General features: G+C 48.1%; 2 protein-coding genes across 2 annotated transcripts in view; both read right to left on the minus strand.

Moving 5' to 3' along the window:
- Nucleotides 1-5863, minus strand: part of HNF4A (hepatocyte nuclear factor 4 alpha) — a 61248-nt gene extending 55385 nt beyond the window's left edge. The window contains exon 1 of the mRNA XM_059133094.1: nt 5705-5863. Coding sequence (XP_058989077.1) covers nt 5705-5753 — 49 coding nt within the window. The 5' untranslated portion in view covers nt 5754-5863. The remainder of the gene's footprint in view (nt 1-5704) is intronic.
- Nucleotides 5864-14357: 8494 nt separating this feature from the next.
- R3HDML (R3H domain containing like) lies at nt 14358-23063 on the minus strand. The gene is made up of 6 exons (XM_059133887.1): nt 22965-23063; nt 21889-22195; nt 19169-19287; nt 18918-19050; nt 17307-17422; nt 14358-14685 (listed from the first exon to the last, which is right to left on the minus strand). Exons 2-6 carry the CDS (start codon nt 22144-22146, stop codon nt 14553-14555), a joined length of 759 nt encoding a protein of 252 aa, XP_058989870.1. The 5' UTR covers nt 22147-22195; nt 22965-23063; the 3' UTR covers nt 14358-14552.
- Between the last annotated feature and the right edge of the window lie 741 nt (nt 23064-23804).

Below are 23804 nucleotides of genomic sequence, written 5' to 3' on the forward strand. Positions count from 1 at the left end.
ATTCCTTTCTTCTTCCCAGGTCCACCCTCATGCTAAAGGCATGTGAGTCAGAAAGAAATGGAAGGCATAGTTCATACACGTAAGCATCTCACAATCTTTTAGGAATGAGATAAATCACAGAGCAATCAGAAAAGTCCCAATATACTTTCAATCAAGGATGGAATCAATTGCAATCGAGTACAAGTAAAATCCTTGCAGGGTATGCCACCGACAAGGACTTTGCAAAACGTATTCCCTTCCCTCTCCTCTCCAGGCTGATTCCTGCTAAACCTTGGGGTTTTAGCTTAGATATTGAAGCCACTTCTCCATGGTTAAAAGGTCCCTGATCCCTTGCCCTCCTCCTAAGTCCCTTTGTGTCCCCACAGTGCCCTAGTCATTCACATCCTGTCACTCTGTCTTTGACTATGGTTGGATCATCTCGGTGCTCTCCAAGATCTGAAACCACGTTTCATTCTCCTCCATTCCCACAGGGCCTAGCAGAATGCGTGTACTCCATAAGCCCTCAGTAGAAGTTTCTTGAAAAAATGAACACAGGAACCGTGACCTAGTGATTACAGGAGCCTCCCGGGTGGAAACAGGATCCACTCTGGGCATCGACATCCTCCCTTTATAAAATGGGACAAAATAAGATGGTTTCTATACTTTGGCTCATCTGGACCCCAAATCACACAAGGAAACTAATAAAAAATTAAAGAGTCTTGAAACTTACCCCAGGAGATTCTAATTCACCAGGTCTGGGGTGGGACTCCAAAATATGTCATTCTAAAAAGGTTTTCCATATGCAGTTAGGTTTGTGAACTAGTGAACCATAGAGGCTGAAATTGAGTTGAGGTGAACTGGGAAGAGGTGATAAAAGAGGGGAGACAAGGGAAAAGGGTGGGGGGGTCTATACTTGGGAAACGAAGAGTGGGAGCCGCCATGCCTGATGTCCAACACAATCCTATAGCTGGCCAACATCGGGCTTCCTACCCAACTTGGGCCCATCAGCCCTTCTGAAAAATGAGGCATTTTATAGTTTATGATACTTTCCTCCTTCATTAGCTCACAGAATCCTCACAACAACCAAGTTTCATTTGATGGATGAAGCAATTCAGAATCAGATGGCCGAAGCAAAGTGTCAAGCATTGTACAGCATTCAGTAGGGAAGCCACTTAACCAAACTGCCTCTGACAATAAGCCTCTGATCTGGCCTAAGGCTGATGCTATGGGTCAAGGGAACTAGACCCACCTACCCAGGAAAAATAAGGCTCATTTATTCTTCCCTGATGGAGGACTGTCAACCAGTGGCCAAATAACCTCATCTCCTTACTTGTTCTGTCCTGAGCACTTGCAGGTGCTGCTAGCCCAGCCCAGCCTATCCCATCCATCTATCCAATCATCCATCCATCCACCCATCTACCCATTCTTCCATCCATTCATCCACCTACCCATCCACCCATCCATCTACTCATCCATCCATCCATGCGTCTATCCATTCATCCACCCATTCATCCACCTACCCATCCACCCATCCATCTACTCATCCATCCATCCATGCATCTATCCATTCATCCACCCATTCATCCACCTACTCATCCACCTACTCATCCATCCATCCATGCATCTATCCATTCATCCACCCATTCATCCACCTACCCATCCACCCATCCATCTCCCCACCCATCCACCCATCCACCCATTCATCCACTCATCTATCCAGTTACTTATTCATCTACTCACACATCCAGCCACATATCTTTTCATCCATGCCATCCATCTACTTGTCATTTGTCCATCAACCACCATACCCACCCATCCACCCATCTATCCACCCACCCATCACTCCATTCATGCATCCGTCCATCTTCTCATTCTTTCATTCATTCACTCAATAAGCCTCTATCAAAGTCAACAGAGGGCCAGGTCCTGTGGTAGCCTATAGTAAAATAGGAAGACAAATACAGACCTTGCCCTCCAGAGATTTGAAATGCTTACAAAAATGACCAACTCCCAAAGGACCAAAACAAATAATTAAGGAAGCTGGTTAAAAGAAAAAAACGTAGGAAAGGGTAGGAAAATAGCAAAACCAGGAGTCTGGTTGGCAGACAGATAAGCACACTATAGCATCTTATCCTCATAATTGCTAAGGGCAGCTCCAGATCTGCCTCTGAGCCAGTTCCTGGCACCCAAGGCAAACATGACAACATAAGAGTCACAGGATATTCAGTTGTGGCAGACATCATGCCACAACTATTCCTGCTTCCTCGTAACACGTATGTGCACAGCACACATTCAGAAATGTCTGGAGACATTTTCAGTTGACACAACTGATGGAAAGGATGCTGCTGGCACCTAGTGAGTCAAAGCCAGGAAAGCTGCTAAATGTCCAACAATGCATAGGACAGCTCCCACAATGAAGGATCGTCCAAGCCAAAATGTCAATAGTGCTGAAGCTGCGAAACCCATTCTGAGAGAACCCTGGTTTTTTTGGAAGCAGCATTTTGCCAGACCCCAAGAAAAGAATATCGTTGGTCTAAGCCAATCTTGGCTTTCCCATTTCTTTCCACTAGATACTTGATCTCAGCTTTGCTTCAATCAGGGAAGTCTGCTAGGAGGTTTCTGGGGAAAATGTGCTTTTTAATAAAAGAAACAAGTACTTCGAGGAATATCCCTTCCAGGTTCCCGCCCTTGAGGGTAGACATGATACCTCATACTGTACCAGCCATGTTGGGTCTGTAAAGCCAACATGGTGAGCAGGGAGAGAGGGAGGGAAGAGCATGGATCTGGCTGACATTGCTGACCACTGTCATAAGGTTGTTTCTTTAAACCTCCTTTAGTTCATTCAACCAAATGTTTATTGAGAATCTAGTCTCTGACAGCCACAATATGTGAGACATATGAGGCCAAACAAATCACTGATAGTCCCCGACCTCATGGAGTTCATAGCTGAGCACCATACACACTGATGCTATCCAATCCAAGTCATGATGAGAACTGTAGAGGAGAAGTCAGTGTACCACTAGCGCATTTCAAGTAGAGGGTATGGTCAAGTTCATTCAGCATCACCACACCACAGATCAGCCCCTTAAAGACTGTCCTACCAGCGCTCAAATACATGAGACAGCAACTGAGATTTAGGCATGCTTACTCTGTGTTAGGTACTATTCTGAGCACACATGTATTAACTCATGCGATCCTAACCACAGCCTTGCCTGCCAATGCCTCTCTTGAGGCTCTGCTCTGTACCACGTCCCATACCCTGCAACTTACCTCTGCAATCACAACCTTAGGGGCTTTGGTATTATCTTTTATCTGAAAGTGCATTGTTCCTAGAGCTTCCCCAAATACTTCCCTAGTTCATTTTATAGGTGAAACATGAGGGCTCAGAGAGGGGTAGGCCACACAGCCTTAAAGGAAGGGTGTAGATCCAGGATGCCGACCCAGATTTATTTTCTCTAAAAAGCAAGGTCCTTTAGTCCCTATCAAGTGTGTGTGTGTGTGTGTGTGTGTGTGTGTGTGTGCGCACATGTGCACTCATGCATGCACACACACACACACACACACACACACCAACAAATGCCCAGCTGTCCCGGGCCACCAATGTTCTTTTGTGGATGTGTGCTGCAAATCTGGCCAGAGGAGCTCTCCTTTCTCTGCGCAGGCAGATCTGTAGCTTAGTCAAGAGGGTCAGAGAGGGTTAGGGTTTCTTTTTAACAATGCTGAGCTTTAGTTCTCTTCTATTCTTGGAGATAACAATGATGTTGTTTTTCTGGAACAAGTGTTATAAGAATTAAATGAAATAACAGGCATGGAACATCCATCCATCCAAACATCTACCCATCCAAACATTCAACAAATGTGTGTTGCATACTTGCTTTATGATGAGTGCGGTGTAGAGGTTGGGATGAAGGGGCATGAGGATACCCTACAAAGTACGTAGACCTGGAGATAGTGAAAGGCTGTCAGGTATTATTACTCTAGTATCCCCTGGGAGGAACATGGGGTACTTTCTGTTCATCCCTAGTCTAGGCTTATGGCCTGAGGATCTCCCTCCCAGAAGCTGATTATCTGGTCCCTATGCAGATAGTCTTCCTCGGGCTACAGGGTCAATCAAGTCTTACAATTGTGTTTTAACCTTGGATGAAGCACCTAAGGCATGCCTAGCCCTTCAGCTATGCTATCTCCTCTCGCTGCACCACCCTCTGCAAGATAGGGCCCCTCAGGTCTCTCCATTTTGCATCTGGGGAAATAGATTCAGAGAGGGGAAGTAATTTGCCCAAGGTCACACAGTGGGTGTGCAGGATGGGTCCCCCAGGCTATTTTTGGTTCCTCAGCCTCTGTTACTTCCCCAGCCCCCTCCCCATCATCACATAATTCTTCTTAATGGCGGATCCAAGAAAGATGCCCTGGATCAGTCAAGAGACCTGTCCCTGATTCCTTGAGGCCATCTACCCTCAGCTGATGACCATATTAAGTAATATTTGTTGAGTCCTTACTATGTGCCTGGTGCCAAGAGCTTACACCCTGGCCTCCTTCATCCTCTCCAAGGGCGCCTAAGTAAGATATGCTCTCTCCATAGAGGGGCAACTGAGGCACACAAATTTTGAATAATTTGTCTAAACTCACAAAACTAAAGTCTGGATTCCAGAGACCAAGCTGTGTGTGTGTGTGTGTGTGTGTGTGTGTGTGTGTGTGTGTGATTTAAATCACTTTATAAAATGCACCTAATTTTTAAAAATCCAAAATGTGCCAAAAAACGTTAAAAAAATATTTCTTGAACCTCCTTCCTCAGCAATAAAACTCTGTTCCTGGTCTCCTTCTGTCCTCCCACCGGCTTTCTATGCAAATACAAATGTGTGTGTACATACACATGCGTATATCCGTTCTGTTATCAGAAATGTAAAATGCTACACATGGTCCTTCAGTTTATTTTGTTTCACTTCATGTACCCTGGAGGTCCTTCCCTATCCGCACGCAGATCTGCCTTTTCCTCCTCCAAGCGTGGGACAGCATTCCTCGCTAAAGATGCATCACGCTTTGTCTCCCCATCCTCTACTGTGAGACACTGGGGTTACTTCTAATCATGGGGTCACCCCAGAAGCAGAGCCTGAGCTTTCACTGTCAGGATCACACTCTTTCCTAGCCTTGCCCCTTAGTTTCATACACCTAGTACGAGATCATTTCTTCCCCTTTCCCGACACACCACGCTGGGTGCTGCTTGAAGTGGCTTCCCTCTGGTGAATTAGCCAGAGCTGACACCCCATCAGAGGGGTCAGCCAACTCCCGCCGTGGGCCCCATCCCACCTGGACCATGAGTCAGCTCTATGCTAGGCCCAGCAAGGCTCCCTGTCGGCTTTGACTCGTCCCCAGTAACCTGGGGCTGGCAGTTCTGGCCCCATCCTCTGTGGAATTTTGGAAAGACCACTGGGACATATCCCCAGGAAAGCAGTCTCTCTTGGCCGCAAAGTGAGCTCCCCCCTGTTCCGTGGTTCCTGCAGTCCCTCCCAGCACTTCCCAGACCAAACATGCCATGCCCCTGTTTAGGACTTGGGTGAAGCAAGTCCCCTACACCCCTGGGGCTTCCTGCCACTCTCAGGAGTCTAGAGGACCCCTAGTCTTCGGGGTCTTTGGAAACACGCAGAGGGGCGTCCCATGGCCTCCCCAACTTGACCATGGTCCTGCCCTGTCCAGTCCTCCCCCAGCCCCGACCACTGGTGCCACTCACCATAGGGACTCTCCACAGGAGCCCCGAGGGGCGCGTTCACACTGACCATGGCCGAGCCCACCCAGCCAGGGACGCGGGGGCATGGAGGAGCCGGGCCCCACACACAACGGCAGCGGGGGCCACGGGAGCCCGTCCACCAGGAAGGCAGTGAGCACAGCCAGCTGCCACCACCTGGTTATCTTATTGATTCTTCTAATCACCCAAGGTGGGTGGATATGTTAAAGAGTAACCAGTCACTTAGGGAACCTGTGGCGGAGGCCTGTCACTGTTACCATGGCAATGGCAACCTGGCCGGCCCCGAGGTCCACTCGGGCCCTAGTCCTACACTCTGGGGTTGGGGACACCTGGAGCCAGATCTAGGGGACACCAGCCCCTCACCCCAATGTGAGGTAAGGGACCGGCCGGGGGGGGTGTTGAGGAGGTGAGAGTCCAACCTGGGTTGGGTTTTATGGCTCCACATACTGGGTGTGGTGCAGGGCGGGAGGGAGGGGTAGCAGAGAAAAGGATTGGGTGGAAGACTGGACATATTGGACACCCACTGGATGCTGGGAGTTGCACACAGACATCACCACGTTTAAGTTCAACCTCAAGGAGGAAACTGAGCCCCAGAGAAAGTTGCTTGCTTGCGGTCTCACAGCTGGTACGCAGAGAGGTTGTGTTAGCTTTACAAACCCCATTCTCCCCTTCGTCTGATACATATTTACTGAGCGCCCACTGCATACCAGGCCCTGTGATAGATTCCTGAGATACAGAAATGAGCAAAGTAGGTATCACTGAGGTGCCTGCGTGGCTCAGTTGGTTAAACAGCTGCCTTCAGCTCAGATCGTGATCCTGGAGTCCAGGGATCAAGCCCTGCGTTGAGCTCCCTGCTCAGCGGGGAGTCTGCTTCTCCCTTTGCCCCTCACCCCACTCGTGCTCTTTCTCTCTCAAATAAATAAATAAAATCTTAAAAAAAAAATAAAGTGTGCATCATCCCCACACCCAGGGAACCTGTGGACTAGTGGGGGTGATGGGCATTTGTCAGATAATATTAAAGATTATTCAAAGATATCATGACACAGATATGATTATGAACTGGGGAGTGCTATGAGGGTTGGAGAAACAGATCTGACTCCAGGCCCATGGGCCAAAGGCTCTCTGCCCGCCCCCTCCGCTGGTCCGTTGGTCGCCCTCCCATTCCCCTTCCAAAGGCAACCTACCGCTGAAATCGCATCCGGTCCTCCGATTGCCGCACATCCCTGCAGCTCAGCCCTTTTGCACACTCGCTACACACCTGCTCCCTGGCTACTTTTGCAGCAGCCCCATTGCTTTTGTCCCAGTGATGGGTCTGGCGGTATGAACTGGGATTCTGGAATCACTTACTCCGACGGACCCCTTCATGCTTCCCGGAACTTCGACCTTGTTTCCCATCTCCTGGCTTTTCTGGTCTCTACCTCTCTTTCTAATCTTTTCACCTCTCACACCTTTCCCATTCTCATCCTCAGCAGGACAAGACTTTACCTTCTGCACAGAGAAGAAGGAAGCCTTAAACCTGGACCTGCCTGAAATCCCCACCAGAATTCACCCGCACCTGTCTTTTGCATCTGCACCTGCCTCTTCCCCCTGCTCAGGAGCCCTGTGTGAGCAAGTGGGATTTCTCCTATATATCCAATCTCTCCCTCCTCAGATTTTTTTTTTTAAGATTTTACTTATTTATTTGAGAGAGAGACCAAGAGAAAGAGAGCAAGCAAGCAGAGCAAGCCAGGAGGGGAGTGACTGTGGAAGGCAGAGGAAGAAGCAGGCTCCCTGCTGAGTGGGGAGCTGACGGAGGGACTCGATTCCAGAGTCCCGAGACCATGACCTACGCTGAAGGCAGATGCTTAACTGACTGAGTCACCCAGGCACCCCTCTCTTTAGACTTCTAAAATCAACTTTCTTGAGGTATAAGTTACATATAAACAAAAGTACCATTCTTAGGTATACAGTTTTATGAGTCTGGATAACTATGTATTACCCACGAGGCTATGGCCTTAATCAAGGTACAGAACATTTCCATGACGCCCCCAAAGTTCTCTTTATTCCTCTGCTATTAATCCTCTGGCAACACTGATCTGCTTTCTGTCTCTCTGGATTGCATTCATCTTTCCTAGAATACCATAGAAATAGAGCCAGACAGCATTTACTCTTTTGTGTCTGGCTTCCTTTGCTCAGCATGGTGGAGTCATCTGCATTCATGTCCCTTTTTGCTAAGTAGCAGCCCCCTGAATAGTTCACCCATTCCCCTGGTCACAGTCATTGGGATTGTCATTTTGCGGCTATTATGAATCAAGTAGCTAGGTATAGTCATGAACAAGGCTTCATGGAGACATATGTTTTTCATTCCCTTGGTTAAATTTCCAGGAAAGGAATTGCCGGTTGATATGGTATATATATGTTTCAAGTATAAGAAACTCTCAAATGGCTGTCCCAAGTGGCCGTACCATTCTGCAGTCCTGCGGACGGGTTAAGAGAGCTCCTGTGGGCTCTCTACATCCTTGTCACTGTTCATTGGTGTCAGTCTTTTTAACTTTAACCCTGTGATGTGATCTCTATCTTTTTGCTTTCATTTATTTTAAGCTAGTTTTTTTTTAAAAGATTTTATTTATTTATTTGACAGAGAGAGATCACAAGTAGGCAGAGAGGCAGGCAGAGAGGGAGGGGGAAGCAGGCTCCCTGCTGAGCAGAGAGCCTGATGCAGGCTTGCAGGATCCCAGGTCCCTGAGATTATGACCTGAACTGAAGGCAGAGGCTTAACCCACTGAGCCACCCAGGTGCCCGTAAACTAGTTTTTGTTGTTGTTGTTCTTGTTTTTAATGAAAAAGGAATACATTCACATGTTAAAAATGAAAATTGTGCAAACATGGGGCACCTGGGTGGCTCAGTTGGTTAAGCATCCGTCTTTGGCTCAGGTCATCATCCCCGTGTCCCAGGATCAAGCCTCTCACTGGGCCCTTGCTCAGTGGGGACCCTGCTTCTCCCTCACCCTCTGCTGCTCCCCCGGTTTGTGCTTTCTCTCAAAAAAAAAAAAAAGAAAGAAAGAAAGAGAGAGAGAGAAAGAAAGAAAAAGAAAATTGCACAGCAACATATAATTAAAAATAAGCTTTCCTCCTACCCTAGGTCCATCACATATCACTAGATGGAACTTTTTAAACAAATTCTTGTATATATTTCCAGCACTTAAATGTATGCACACACATACACACTGCTATGGACTGAATTGTGTCCTCCCCAAATTCATTATGTTGAAGTCCTGACCTCGCAAGGCCTTTAAGGAGTAATTAAGGTTAAATGAGGTCATAGGGTGGGGTCTTGATTTAAGTGTCCTTAAGAGAAGAGGCACAAAGACCTCACTCCCTGCCTCCCGCCACCCCAACAGGAGCACATAGTGAGAAGGCGGCTCCCCGCAAGCCAGGAAGAGAGAGAGCTCTCACCAGAACCCAGTTATTCTGGCTCCTGGATCTCAGACATGTGGCCTCCAGAACCATGAGAAGATCATTTTCTGTGGTTTCAGCCATGTGGCTGATAGTGCTTTGTGATGGTAACCCAAGCTGGCTAATACACACACACAAATATCAATGCACAAACCACACAGGAAACCGTTAAAGACACTCTTAGGCCTCTTGCTCTTTCCCCCTTGGGATTTAAGGGTTGTCTCTCTACCGGCAGATCTGCCTCATTCTCTTGAGGGTTGATCCAGCTATGTGACTGTCCCATGAGTGGTTTGACTCGTGTCCTGATGCCGGACCTTTAGGATGTTTCCAGGCTTCATGACTACACACAGTGACTATCTTCCTGCACATGTCTTGACCAGCGGCATGTGGGAAGTGTCTCTGTAGGACAGATTTCTGGAAGCAGAATCCTATCAGTATTTAAATGGGCTGTAATATCTCTTTGACTTAAAAATAATCCTCCCTTAATAGCTTCCTTGCCCATCACTGCCACAGCATCACCTCTCTCCTCCCTTTGCGGCCAAACTTTCAAAAAATAGCTCTCTACACCGGGGCTCTCTTCTTCCTTTCTCCCTCCTATGACACTACCCTCTTCAGGCTGGTGTCTGCTCCATGTCTCCCCACCACCACACACACACCACTGAGTCTTCATTGATGCAATAGAAAGGCTCCCTGCCAACACATTCAAAGGACATTTCACCGGAATCCCAACTACATCTGACAGTTGACTCTTCCTTCGGCATCAGACTACTGTAGTCTTCAGGATTTCTTCCTTCTTGACATCTTTTTTCTTCTTTCTCTTCACATTTCATGCTGGAGCTTAATTCTAGATTGACTTTTTTATTTTTTTTTCATTCTTTTCTCCTCCTCCCATCATCCCTTCCATTACCATGGTTTCAATGGTCATCTGTTTACTCGGGATTCCCCATTGTGTATGTCCAGCCTAAATTTCTCCTCTGGAGGCCAGATTCATATAGCCAGCTGCCTCCTAGATATCTCCGCTTGTGTTTCATGGATATCTCAAATATCATAGGCCCCTAATCGCACTCCTGCTCCTCCCTTCCATCGAAACTCCTTCCCCTGAATTCCCCACTTGGATAAACTGGCACCATCATCTCCTCCACTTCCTTCACGCCCACACCCAACCACTACAAAGCCCCTTTAAATTCCTCTTATTTTTTTTTTTTTAAGATCTTATTTATCTATTTGAGAGCATGCAAGAGTGAGCAAGTGCAAGCGGGAATGGGGAGGGGCAGAAGGAGAGGGAGAAGGAGGCTGCCGAATGAGCAGGAAATCCGATTCGGGGCTCGATCCCAGGACCCCAGGTTCATGACCTGAGCTGAAGGCAGATGCCCAACTGACTGAGCCACCCAGGTGTCCCTTGAATTCCATTTGTTAAACATGTCACAAATGTATCCACCTCTGCTTATCTCCAGTGCCACCATTTTGGTTTAAACAACTGTCCTTTTTTCCTTTCTTTCTTTTTTTCTTCCTTCCTTCCTTCCATTTCTTTCTTTCTCTTTTTCTTTCTTTCTTTCTCTCTCTCTCTCTTTTTTTCTTTCTTTCTTTCTGGTGCGCCTACAGAAGTGGGAGGGGGCAGAGGAAGAGGAGGAGAATCTCAAGCAGACTCCCTGCTGAGCATGACCCCCCCCCCCCAATTCTGATGCGGGGCTCCATCTCCTCCATCTCAAGACCACAAAATCATGACCTGAGCTGAAATCAAGAGTCTGATGCTCAACTCACTGAGCCACAAAGGTGCCCCGCCATCCTCATTTCTCACCTGGATGCTTGAAATAGCCTTTTACCTGGATCCTAGCATCTACTCTGACCCTGTCAAATCTGTTCCCCTTAAATGCAGCAGAATTATGTTTTCAAGTGCAAATCTGATATGTCATCCCACTGTTATCATCCTGCTATGCCTCTCCATTGTCCTTGAGTGAAGCTCCAAGATTATTCCTGACTTGGCCCCTGCCTCGCCTCCCAGGGTCAGTTCACTCTCTTTCCTTCTCACATAGCAGGCTTGTTTTAGAACCTGAACTTGCTCTGTGCTCTCTGCCCCAGCTTTTCACCCACATTGTCATTACTGCCTTAGAGCCTGACCAGCTTCTTTTCTTCATCAAAACACATGTCGCAGGGTGCCTCAGCGGCTCAGTCATTTGAGCATCCAACTCTTGATTTCCACTGGGTCATGGTCTCAGGGACGTGGATTCGAGTTCCGCATAGGGCTCCACTCAACACACAGTCTGCTTGGGATTCTCTCCCTCTGCCTCTCCGCCCCCAGCCCCAACTGACCTTGCACAAATGCATGTGCAACTCTCTCTCTCCCTCTCTCAAATAAATAAATAAATAAATAAATAAATAAATAAATAAAATCTTTTAAAACACAAAACCACATCTCTCTGCAGAAGACCCACGTGACTACCCATTGTAGTTTAGACAGCACTCTTGTAATTCATGGTTCTTCTCCCAGATGGCACTTACTTCCATTACAATAAATTATTTGTATTCATCTTCTGTTTAATGCCTGACTTTTATACTACAATTACAAGCTCCAGGAACATAAGGACATTATAGATCTCAGGAGTCAATAAATGCTTTCTATAAACGGCCAGATAGTATAAATTTGGGGCTTTAGCTTTGTAGTCTCTGGCCACTACTCATGTCTGCTGTGGAAGCATGAAATCAGCCACAGACGACAGATAAACAAATGAGCATGGCTGTATTCTAATAAAACTTTATTTATAAAAACAGGCAGTGGGCCAGATTTGGCTTGTAAGCCATAGTTTGTCTGCCCTGATCTATATATTAGTGACTGCTGTGCTCAGAACTGACCCTGTTACAGTATTTACTATATGCCAGACACTACTGTAAGTGCTTTCCATGCACTCATTTGTTTAATATGTTGAATGACCTCATGAGGCAGATACTATCAGTGTCCCCACTTACAGATGAGACAGGCACTCAGAGCTTGTGGTAACCTACCCAAGCACACTTAGCCACTAAGTTAAATTTGTACATAGGCAATCTGGCTCTGGAGTCTGTGCTCTTAACCCTCTCAGTGGATGATTGAGTGTGTGAACAAACAAGGAATCAAAGGAGACTGGGCTATGAAGATCTTAAAAATGTATAAAATACTACAGAAGCTTCAATGTTGTTACAGATTTCTTGCAGCAAAAGCTCCCCTTCAGTCAGAACAGCGGCTCTACCAACCGGGTTGCTCATAGCATCCTGGTCTGCAGGATCCAAACCTTGGCTAGCTGAGCAAGGCCAACCACCTCATTGCTCTGTTGCCACGGACTCTTCTCAAGGGCAGCTCCCAGAGGTCATCTGGAATTCCCACCCCTTACTATGGCACCTTTTGCTTAATTGTCCCTACCTTTCTCCAATCTCTGAGTTTCTCCCTTAGCTGAGAAGCAGCAGGAGATGCGTTAGGACACTGGGATTCTGTGTCACACAGAACATATTCAAATTCAGCTTCTTGAACTTCAGTTGTTATGTCTGTAATGTGGGGCAGCCAAAATCACACAGGCTTTGAGTTCAGATGAAGCTAAATTCAAATCCTATGCTTGCTCCCTACTAGTTATATAACCTTACGTACACCATTTAATTCAAGGTCACATGCCACTTAAATTTTCAGAACATTTCAGGAAATTGGCATAGGGCTAGTAAGCCTTTCCCCTCCCCAATATAAAGACATTAATATATTTTTTAAAAATCTAACATCAATCATCACCATTTTTTAAAAAGATTTTATTTGCTTATTTGACAGAGACAGCGAGAGAGGGAACCCAAGCAGGGGGAGTGGGAGAGGGAGAAGCAGGCTTCCCGCTGAGCAGGGAGCCCGTTGTGGGGCTCCATCCCAGGACCCTGGGATCCAGACCTGAGCTGAAGGCAGATGCTTAACCACTGAGCCACCCAGGTGCCCTATCACCATTGTTTTATAAATGAAAATACTCCCTCCCCTGCCCCCCAAATGAAGAAGGAAATAATCTGCAAATGATAAACTCACAACAGCATCCTTGTTTCTCTTTACCCATTTCCAACATTTGGAAATGGGCCGTCCGCCCAAGCCTCATTTATCTGATCAGTAAAACGGGATAGTAATACACACCTGTGCTTGCGTGCACTGAGCTAGTTGTGCCCAGCACAAAGCGGGGGCTGTTAGCCTCCTCTCCTGGCCTTTCCCTGGAGCCTGTTTTGCCTTCACTCCATCTCCACCTACTCAATCTCCTTCCCTCCTTTTTTTTGACCCTGCTCTAGGAGCTGAGAGATTGGGGGGGGGGGGCGGACTAGAAAGAACCACTGCATTAGATCTCAAAGGACTTTATTGGGGGCCAGGGACAGGGGGGTGCTTGTTGACATGCAAGGACCCTAGCCTCAGTGGGAAGGACCAAGAGGGAAGAAAACTGACTCCATCCAGCAGGACGTAGGGGCCCGTTTGACTGGAGTGCTCTCTGGCCAAGCAGGGAGTGGGGCCCCAGCTGGAGGGCAAGGTCTGAGGGGGAGATTTTACTATCTCTGGAAACAAAAGGACTTTTGTGTGTTGTGATATCTGGGTGGGGTGGGGTGGGGAGAGAGGAAATGGTTTATGGGAATGAGAATGAGATTCTACAGGGAGTGTGGGGGAGAAAGAGACAGATAGACAGGCCGACAGGTGGAGTGATAGAGAAAAAGGCCCAGAAGACAGTCCCGTCCCCTTCCCCACCTCACCCCTGCCGGCCAGCTCTGGTTTTGCACTCTCTGTCCAGATGCTCGGAGAGGGATCCAACAGCCTGCAAGGGCTGTCAGGGCCTGTGCTCCAGCCTGGGTGCTGCTGGGGACAAGTTGCTGTGGCTCTCAGTAGGTCACATCCCTTTGCAGAGCCTCAGTGTACCCATCTGTAAAAGGGGGGTCCTGAATCCACTAGTCAATTTCATTTTTTTTTTTTTTCTTTTAAAGCTTGGACCTGAGACGTTCCCAACAAGGAGCAAACCACAAGTCCTCGAAATCTAGCTATTACTGGGTGAATGAAAGTGGGTTTCAGGCTAAAGATTATTTAATAAATCCGCTTCGCTGGATGGACAAAGACATGTGGGTGTGGGACCCAAGAGTGGGCTCCAACCAGCTCTGGCTCTCTGAGCAGAGTCAATGAAAGAGGTAGGCCTCTTTCCCAGAAGCCGGGGAGGAGAATGCGGGTAGAACAAAGAAGGCCAGGAGGTTGCTTCTTCTGACGCATGCTGGACCTTTCAGGAATCGAAGGAATCAGGAGGGAAAGTTCAGATCAGTGGAGAGAGCTCAGTAATGTCCTTTACAAAAGCAATTATGCATTCATCTGGTCTTTGGGGAGGGAGCCTTTAGGGTAGGGCCAGTGCTCCCCTGCCTCCCCCGAGCCTGGGGAAAAGTTAGACCCACAGAAGCTGATTGGATTTGGGTCTGGAGAAGCACATGTTGCTACTACAGGTGCCTTGGTAACTTGGGGGGCAGGCAGAACATGGCCTTCCCATCTTGTATGGTGCCTCGCCAATCCAGTTGCCCCTGGAAGAGAAAAGGTACGGAGGAGACAGGGACAGAGGAGAGTTAATGTGGGCAGCCTTCAGACACGTTTCCAAATCTCAGCCCCTCTGCTGACTGGCTATGTTCCCTGGGGCAAGTCACACCTGCAAGCCTTGGTTTCTTCATCTGTAAAACTAATAGAAGACTCCCCTTCTCACAGAGAGGCAGCAAAGATCAGATAATGGGGCCATGTATGCCCATACCTAACACAGTGCCTGACCAATACGTGACTCTTCAGAAAGTGCTGATTTTCTTATTCCTTCCGCCCAACCCAGCCACTTAAGGGGTGCCTGGGTGGCTCAGTGGGTTAAGCCTCTGCCTTCAGCTCAGGTCATGATCTCAGGGTCCTGGGATTGAGCCCCGGTCCTGGGATTGAGCCACGAGTGGGCTCTCTGCTCAGCAGGGAGCCTGCTTCCTCTTCTCTCTGCCTGCCTCTCTGCCTACTTGTGATCTCTGTCAAATAAATAAATAAAATCTTAAAAAAAAAAAAAAAGTATGCATCTCTGGTTTTACATAGGGTTTGTTCACTTATTCATTCAACAAACACTTCCGGAGCAGCTATCGAGCATCGGGATTTGTGCCAGATGCTGTGAGTGCATAGTTTTCAAAAGGTGCTCCCAGAAGTTTGGAGGCAGGGAATGTGGGAAGTAGAAACACCTGGGAAGATTGGAATAAAAGTCAATCTTTTTTTGTTGTTCAATTAAACCACTTAGAAAAAAGCTTTGCTTAAAGAAGGAGAAGAAGGTTGAAATCACTGTAGTAAAAGGATACAGAAATGAATCAGGTCTATTTCCCACCGTCAAAGAGTTTATAAGCCAATTATATCCACAGCCACCATTTACTGAGCATGTATTATGGACAGCTATGTCCTGGGATCCTCTGTGAGACAGGTAGGATCAGCCTTATTTTAAAAGAGGAGATGGAGGTCCATAGAGGGGGAAAATGCTTTATCCGTAGTCCTCATATACACATGGACACGCTGTATACACATGGGACACCACACCCAGATCTGGTCATAGCAGGAAACACCGCTATGTAATCTGCCATCATGAGCCCAGGGGGGTTACCTGGGTCAGATCACTTACTTTTCTCAACAATTCACAGAGTAGGTATTATTTTATTCCCATTTTGCAGATGAAGGAACAGGCATGTAGAAGTTAAGTCACAAATTTGAACCCTGACAGTCTTGACCCCAGAGCATAAAAATCTTAACAACTATAGTGTTACTACTCAGTGCTACAAAAATTCCAGCAAATTGAAACAGTCCCTTAAGCTATTTGTAATGAGGTTTGTTTTGTATTTTTGTGTCTGATAAAACTGGGCTCTATACTTTGTTAATTGATGTCACCATTAACAAATAAATAGCTTGAGCCTTGGTGTTTAGGCTACCAGTGATTTCTAGAACATTGGAATAGTATAGCAGACAGAACGTAGACTTGACATAAAGGCTTGTGTTTCGAACAGCTCTGCTACCTCCTGGCTTTGTGACTTTTGCATATTACTTAACCTCTCTGGTCCTCAATTTCTTCTTCTTAAAAAAGGAAAACATTTTCCCAGGATCCCTCCCTTTTTCCTTCCTTCTTTCTCTTTCGTCTCTTCAATAAGATAATGAGGTGAAAATAAGATAATGAGGTGTAAATGGTGTAAATGGTCAACGGCTACTTGAAAGTAAAAGGTGCCATCAGCATGTAATTTTGCAATTCTAAATATCATGTTTACTTAGAATTTGTTCTTGTTTTTATATGCGCATCTGTAATGCTGGCAAGTTGGTATACTGTACATTGGCTGGGAACGTCCATCCTTCTTTCTCCATGTTTCCAAGAGACTTGTCTACGAAGGGCACTCATGGCCCCACTCCCACAAAGCTGATTGGAGAGCCTGAAGGGAGGAGCAGAGTATGTTCGTTTCTGTCTCTCCTTTTCTTTGCCTTTGGGATCTGCTTGGGTATGGGACACACGTGTTCCTGGTTGCTCTACTTCCTATGACAAGCTTGGAGGGTCTAGCTGGCCTTGTTGGAAGAGGACGGGGGCTGTCATGTGTGGCCAGGCAGTGGGTAAGCAGATCTAATTCAAGAGTGAGATATTTGCACGCCCACTTGTCCGTCGCATCTAAACCGTATTCTCTACTATTGACTTCATCGGAGAGGCTGCCTGTCCACCTGCCTTGGTCCTCTATCTCCCAAGCACTTTTGCAATTTGGGTAAAGAAAAAGAATTATTGGGGGTGTCTGGGTGGCTCAGTGGGTTAAAGCCTCTGCCTTCGGCTCAGGTCGTGATCCCAGGATCCTGCGATCAAGTCCCACTTCAGGCTCTGTGGGGGCGGCCATCCGCCTGCCCCAGTATTCAGGCAGGGAGCCTGCTTCCTCCTCTCTCTCTGCCTGCCTCTCTGCCTACTTGTGATCTCTGTCTGTCAAATAAATCAAATCTTAAAAAAAAAAAAAAGAATTATTAATTGACTCTAAAACTACTAGATTGTATGGTATCGAGGTTACTTAGAATGGAAGAAGGCAGGGTGTCCTGGTGTCTTCCTTTTCTTGGAATTCTGCCCATTCCTCTCAGGGTCCATCCCCTGCCCCACACCTCCCTACCTCCGTGCTGTACTTACTTAATGGCATAGTTGCAGACCAGGTACACTGCGTGACGCCAGGTGCTGCCCCAGACGTTGATGCTGCCACAGGTGTGGATGGCACAGCCCAGCCGATTGGAGGATGCCCACACCATCTGAGGAAGGATAATGACAAGGAGGCTTTGAGAAGGACGTAGAGAGACCCAAGCTCCTTGGGATTCAGAGGCTGCTGGACAAGGTTCAGGGTAACTGAGGTCTTTCTGGGGGCGGCAATCCGCCTGTCCCAGTATTCCTGAAGACACATTGTGCGGCGTTGTTTCTCAAGCTTTTTTGTTTTTGACTAAAACCAACAGTAAGGCATGAATTTTAGATTGTTACTCAGTGCACAACATGCACACAGAGTTGAGACAAAAGTTTTGTGGACCAACGCTTAATCTTTGCATACGTGATACATGCTATTATTTTCTATACTGTTCTATTACTTTTTTTCTTCCTTTTTTTCCCTAGCAACCACTGGAAAATCATTATTCTGTTGAAGGTTAAAACACAAACTTTGGAGTTAGAGAGCCTTGGATTAGAATCTCCGTATCACTAGCGTGTGAGTTTGACCAAGTCAAATAACCATGCCATGCCCCACTTGCTTCTTTGGTAAGAGGAAGGTAATAGTATCTCCTGGGATCTCAGGAAGGACACGTGCTTTAGGCCTCACAGTTCCTACAGGGTCTCCAATGTAGTTTTTTGACTATAACTCCACATGAGTCACAAAGAAATGGACAGACTGAAAAAAAATATTTGTCTTACAGTGGGAAGTTTCGGTCCCATTTCCTGCAACATTATATCATGTTATATATATTTTTTAAGAGTTTATTTATTTATTTGACAGACAGAGATCACAAGTAGGCACAGAGGCAGGCAGAGAGAGAGAGAGAGCAAGGGAAGCAGGCTCCCCGCTGAGTAGAGAGCCTGATGCAGGGCTCAATCCCAGGACGCTGGGATCACGACCCGAGCCGAAAACAGAGGCTTTAACCCACTGAGCCATCCAGGCGCCCCCATGTTATATTTTTTTTGTGTAACAAGTGGTAACATATTCAATATGAACACTCAAAATATACTACAATTTTTGTCATTTTATTTTAGCATTTCTTTTTTTTTTTTTTTAAGATAGTGGGATCTTAGGGGTACCCGTGTGGCTCAGTGGGTTAAGTGTCTGACTCTTGATCTTGGCTCAAGTCTTGATCTCAGGGCTATGAGTTCAGGCCCCACATTGGGCTCCATGCTGGGTGTGGAGCCTACTTAAAATGATGATGATGGTGATGATGATGATGATGATGATGGTGATGGTGATAATAATAACCTTAGAAGACAGAAAATACTAGAAAATGTTTGGAGCTATTGAATTCAGAAGGATTCTTGATTTGTCAGACCACAGCTCCATTTTGGAGGTCAAACAATCTGGTCAGCCCACCTAAGACACTCAGAACGAGATCCAGTCAGCTCAACTCAGTCTACATACAACTTTCCGGGACTATACTTATTGTGTGAAAGGAGGTCCATAGGGCCTCTGTTCTATCATTTCCGTTCCACCACATTCTCTGTCTTCTAAGCTAGCAGGATTTGTTCTCCTCTGCCGTTCATCCCCCAGAGGGGTACCTGGGTATAGTGGGAGCAGACGGGGCCGCTGCAGCGCCAGGGGCAGCGCGGCCGACAGTCCCTGGGGGCCGGAAACGAGTAATGGCGCTTCTCCTCAGACCAAGACTTCACGAGGTCCACCACAGAGCGGTACCTGGGGAGAGAGAGAAGCTGGAAGACCCCTGCTGGGGAGCGGAAAAGGTGCTCTGCCACCACCTTGTTCGGTGACTTTGTGGAGTAACCGAGAGAAGGAAGGGCAGAAGGTCACTCACCGGCCAGAATGGATGGAGAGGTTCTGGCCCACGTATCTCGTCAGCTGGGAGGGCCCGTGGGCCCAGATGCACTGGGTGGCCCAGGCCTCAGCAGACCTGGCCAGCCGCTCGTCCCAGACCTGGGGAGAGAAAGGCCATGAGATTCCCCAGGGGGACAACCCCCATCATCCCCGCTGTGTGCAGAGACACGCGTTTCCCTGGTGCCCCTCGTCGTCCTCCATCTCCTTGAAACCCTGCGCCAAATCCACTCAACAGCTTAGAGCACTTGGAGTCAGAGAAGGCCTAGAACTTCCAAGTCCACACCAGAGCCAAGACCCACACCCAGACCTCTGACTCCTCTTCCGGCACCTTTTCCCCCACATGGGACTTCAGGCTGGGGGTTCTCTGCTCTGAGGACGTCCCAGGCTGTTGGTCCAGGAGTTAGCGGGCTCTAGAAGCGGCGGAGCCCAGGGTGATGGGGAGGGAACTGGCTTTTTATCGTATTTATTGTATTCTTAAAACAAATTTCTTTTGACATTAAATATTTGAATTCAATTTTTCTTTTCTGAATAGTGAAAACAGGCACAACTATAATATATGAGATCCCCAAAGGAGGAAAAGTGGAAAGTCTGTCATCTCAGTCCCGTCCTTGGTCCCCCCAGCCATCCTGCCCCCTAGAGGTGACCATGACTGTGACTTTTGGAGTCCTCTTCCAGAAATATTCTATAGCTGTACAAATATATACATATATATGTATACACACACACACAAACACATGTAATTATATAAGTATATATAATTGTATATAATTAAGTATACATAAGTATATTATATATATATTTATATTTATTTATTTTACAAAGGCAGCCGGCCAGACATTCTATCAGGCTTCCTGCTGTTTTCACTCAACCAAAGAGGTTATCTTACTGGTTATTTCACATCAGCACATAGAGAATACCCTCCTCACCCCTCCTAACAGCTTCATAATTGTCCAGTGCGTGAATGCGCCAAATTGTATAACCTGAAAAAGCATCGCTTTAAAAAAAAAAGACCCATTTCCTTCCACTCTGACTTCCTGGGATTCTCTGAGATATTAGTCATTCATTCGTCTTATTGGTTCATTCAGCAAATATTGAACAATATTTCCAGGCGGAAATATCCAGGGGACTCCCAGTCTAGCAAGGAGATGAGACAGTAAATAATCATTACCACCCTGGTGGCTGTGAGAATGTAAAACAGGGGACTGAACCTTTTGGGGAGGCTGTGGGAGAGAAAGCTTTCCTGGAGCAAAGGGTACTTAGTCAGACACCTGTCCTGTGGGCAGAAGCCGCTAGTAAAGACAACACAGAGCTACCAAGAGAGCGGTCCAAACACATCCCCAGGGTCGTCCCAGGCATACTCTTAGGGAAAGCAGAGGAATGTTTCCTTCATGCAACAAAGTGGTAAACTGAGGGAAGGGGCATGCTAACGTCACACCCTCATTCACTGACCCTACTGGGGTCCAAGGGGAGATACTTAGCGCTCTCTGTCCCACCATGCATGCAATAAATAAATACTTGTCAGGATGAGTGCCTTGCACGCACAAGAAATGCATCTTTGTTTGAAAACTGAAGGAACTTCCATGTGCCCATCACCGTGCTAATGAGTGAATGAGTCCTTCAATGTGCAAGTTAATAATCCTCCACCTTTAGCTGCCTGCCATTCTGGCTCCTATCCCCACCCCTTCCCAACACCTATTCCTCCTTGACATTATATTATCCAGATCTTGCGTTGTGGATTTGTTTTCTATCATCCCCACGAGGGAAGAAACGCGTCCATCCTATTCTCAGCAGAGCCCATGAGGCTTTGCACGGTACCGGGCTCCAAGCAGCAGCCAGTACCTAAGTGATTGGACACATCGCAAAAGCATAGGAATTTTCAGGCTGTGGAGTAGCACATATTTGCCTTAGAGGAGGTGGACTGACAAGCTCTTTCCCTAAAGAAATCTGTGGGTAGGCTAGAAGCCTATCTCTCTAGGCTGATTTGGGACAAAGGGCCTGGAGGAGGACTGTGATAACGAGAAAGTTCCCCTCCTCCACTCCCAGAGTCTGGCTTCTGGGGGACTGGGGTGACAGCTACTGGCCCTGCCTCTTTAAGGGAACACATCTCAGCTTCTGTAGCAGGTCAGCTGCCTGTTTTCCTGGTGCCAGTCCCCAAACTCTGCCTCCACAGGCTTGCTAAGTGTCCATCAGACCCCTAAAGCAAAGAGACAATAGTACCCAGAGCTCCAGCCACCAAACCCCTGCAGGTCCCCAGCAGGGAGCCCAAATGCTTGGTGGGGGTGGGGGGGCGGTGGTTATTGTATCTGTTAAGACCACAACAAGCACAGCTGGGTTAGAATCCCAACTGGATGACCTTTGGCAAATTAAATCTCTGCATCTCAATTTCTTTATCGGAAAACAGAGAGGACAATCCCCACCTCGAAGGAAGAGGAGTGCCTCAGGACTGTGTGTAGGTTATGGCTAGACACACAGTGGACTGTCCATACCTAGCAGCCTGCTGACCCTGCTTCCAGGGAGGACCTGTGTAACCACCTTTGTTTTCTCATCCATAAAATGAGTAGACTAATTCCTGGCCTTTCAGCAGGACCCAGACACCCAGATACTGGTTAGTGGGGCCAGGCTGGCAAATGGTCCAGCACTTCCAGAACACACTGAGTTGACTGGTATTGGCTGGGCACAGGGGAGGGCGTGGGAACTCACCATGTACTCCATGTTGGCCGCGGGTGGGTGCACACTGGCCCGGATGTGGTTGTGAAAATCCAGTAGGGCACTCATGTCCCCAGCAGAGATGTGCCGCTTCCGCCGGTACCGGGGCACCCCCAGGCCACTCAGGGGCCGCACTGCTGTGCCCTCGGTCCAGGCCAGTGCCACGGTGGCATTGGGCATCAAGGCATTCACTGTCTGGCCTGCCCAGAAGAGCAGGCCTGCCAGGCCCAAGGTGCTGGGCAGAAGGGACATAGCTGGCTGGAAGGGTCACACGTCACCTCGTGCAGTCAGAGCTGGCTGCCTGGAGTGGGTGGGCATGAGGGCACCAAACCCTGAGTGTTCAGCATTGCCACCCCAAGGATGCTTACCCCTGGGAACTTGGCAAAGATCTCCTGACTCAGCTCTAGTCCTAGCGCCCAACACCCCATCCTTCCCGCCCCGGTGCGCTCAGTGAATTGGGTGATGGAAGGAAATGCCTGGACAGTAACTAATCCGGATCAGGCCATGGGATGCAGATGGGGCCACCACTTCAAAGCCAGGACGCCCTCCCACCAGCCCAGGAGACAGACACCAGTCCTCTCCAGCTTGGGCACTCTCTTCTGCAAGCGGACTCTGTCAATGCCCTCAGAGGGGCAGGGCCAACCTTCCCTGGGGCGGAGTGCAGAGCCCTCTGGTCCCTGAGTCGCTGCGTTTGGGGGATTGAGAGTGAGACACAGGAAGAGCCAGATGGCAGAGGATGAAAGAGGAAAAGAAGAAGAGAAGCAGAGAGGAAGTAATGAGAGAGACCCAAAAGTCATCTGAATAAAAAGGTACAGAGCGCAGGGATGATGGGAACAGAAAGATGGAAAGATAAGGAGAGAATGGGAGACAGTGAAGGGGAGAAAGAAGAATGTGGGAGAGGCAGAGGCAGAGGGAGAGAGGAAAACAAACAAACAAACAAACAAACAAAAAACACCAGGGGAAGTTAATCAGGGGGAAGAGAAGACAGGGAGAAACGAGCTGAAGAGAAGAGAGCCAGGAACCAGAGTGCAGGAGACCAGACAGCCGCTTCCCTTCCCGGGGGCGCGTACCCAGGCCGGGCTGCCCAGGTGGGTGGCAGCAGGCTCCGAGGACCCGGGGAACGCGGCAGACACCCTGGCCCGCCTGGCAGCGCAGCGACTTTAATGGTCCCCTGGGAGCTGATGGCATCTGCCCCCTCCCCTTGCATCCAGGCCAGACTTGGACCGAGGCTCCGCCTGCCCATCTGTGGGCTTTCCCCCGCCCACCCTCTGGCGCCTCTGCCGGTCCCTCTTCCACCCGGGGTGGGGTGTGCGGGGCTGGGGCTGAGCCTCTGGCTGGGGTAGGGATATGGCAATGGCAGGGACTCCAGGAGGAAATACCACCCCTCCACCTTGGACACCCCAGAGGCAGAGGCTTTTCTCTGCCTTCCAGAGCCCAGCAGGGAGGCCGCCTTGCTTCTGGAGAATATTCTTGGACTGTTTTCCCTATAAAGCCGACCAGCCTCAGAGTAAGTGATTAACTTGGCCCCATCTAACGAGCACCTACTATGTGCCAGGCCTGGGCTGAGTGCTTCACACACACACAAGCTCAGCCAACCCTGAGAAGCAGATACGATAGCTCCCCATTGAACAGATGAGAAAACTGAGCCCAGGAGATGAAGGGACAAGCCCCCAGCCAAGCCAGCTTGTCTGCAATAGAGACAGGATTCAAATACAAGTCTGACCCCCAGCACTGTTGGTATGTAAAAAAGATGGTGTTTTCATGACCAAACCAGTATTGATGCAAAGGGGAGAAGCCTAGGAGGGTAGTCACGACCCTGTTGCTCAAACACGGCACCCGGTAGCCTAATCAATTAAGTGCCAGATCTGGGTTCAAGTCCCCATGATTTCACTGGCTAACTGGGTGCTCTT

Source organism: Mustela lutreola, chromosome 9 (assembly GCF_030435805.1).
Source record: "Mustela lutreola isolate mMusLut2 chromosome 9, mMusLut2.pri, whole genome shotgun sequence".
NCBI lineage: Eukaryota > Metazoa > Chordata > Mammalia > Carnivora > Mustelidae > Mustela > Mustela lutreola.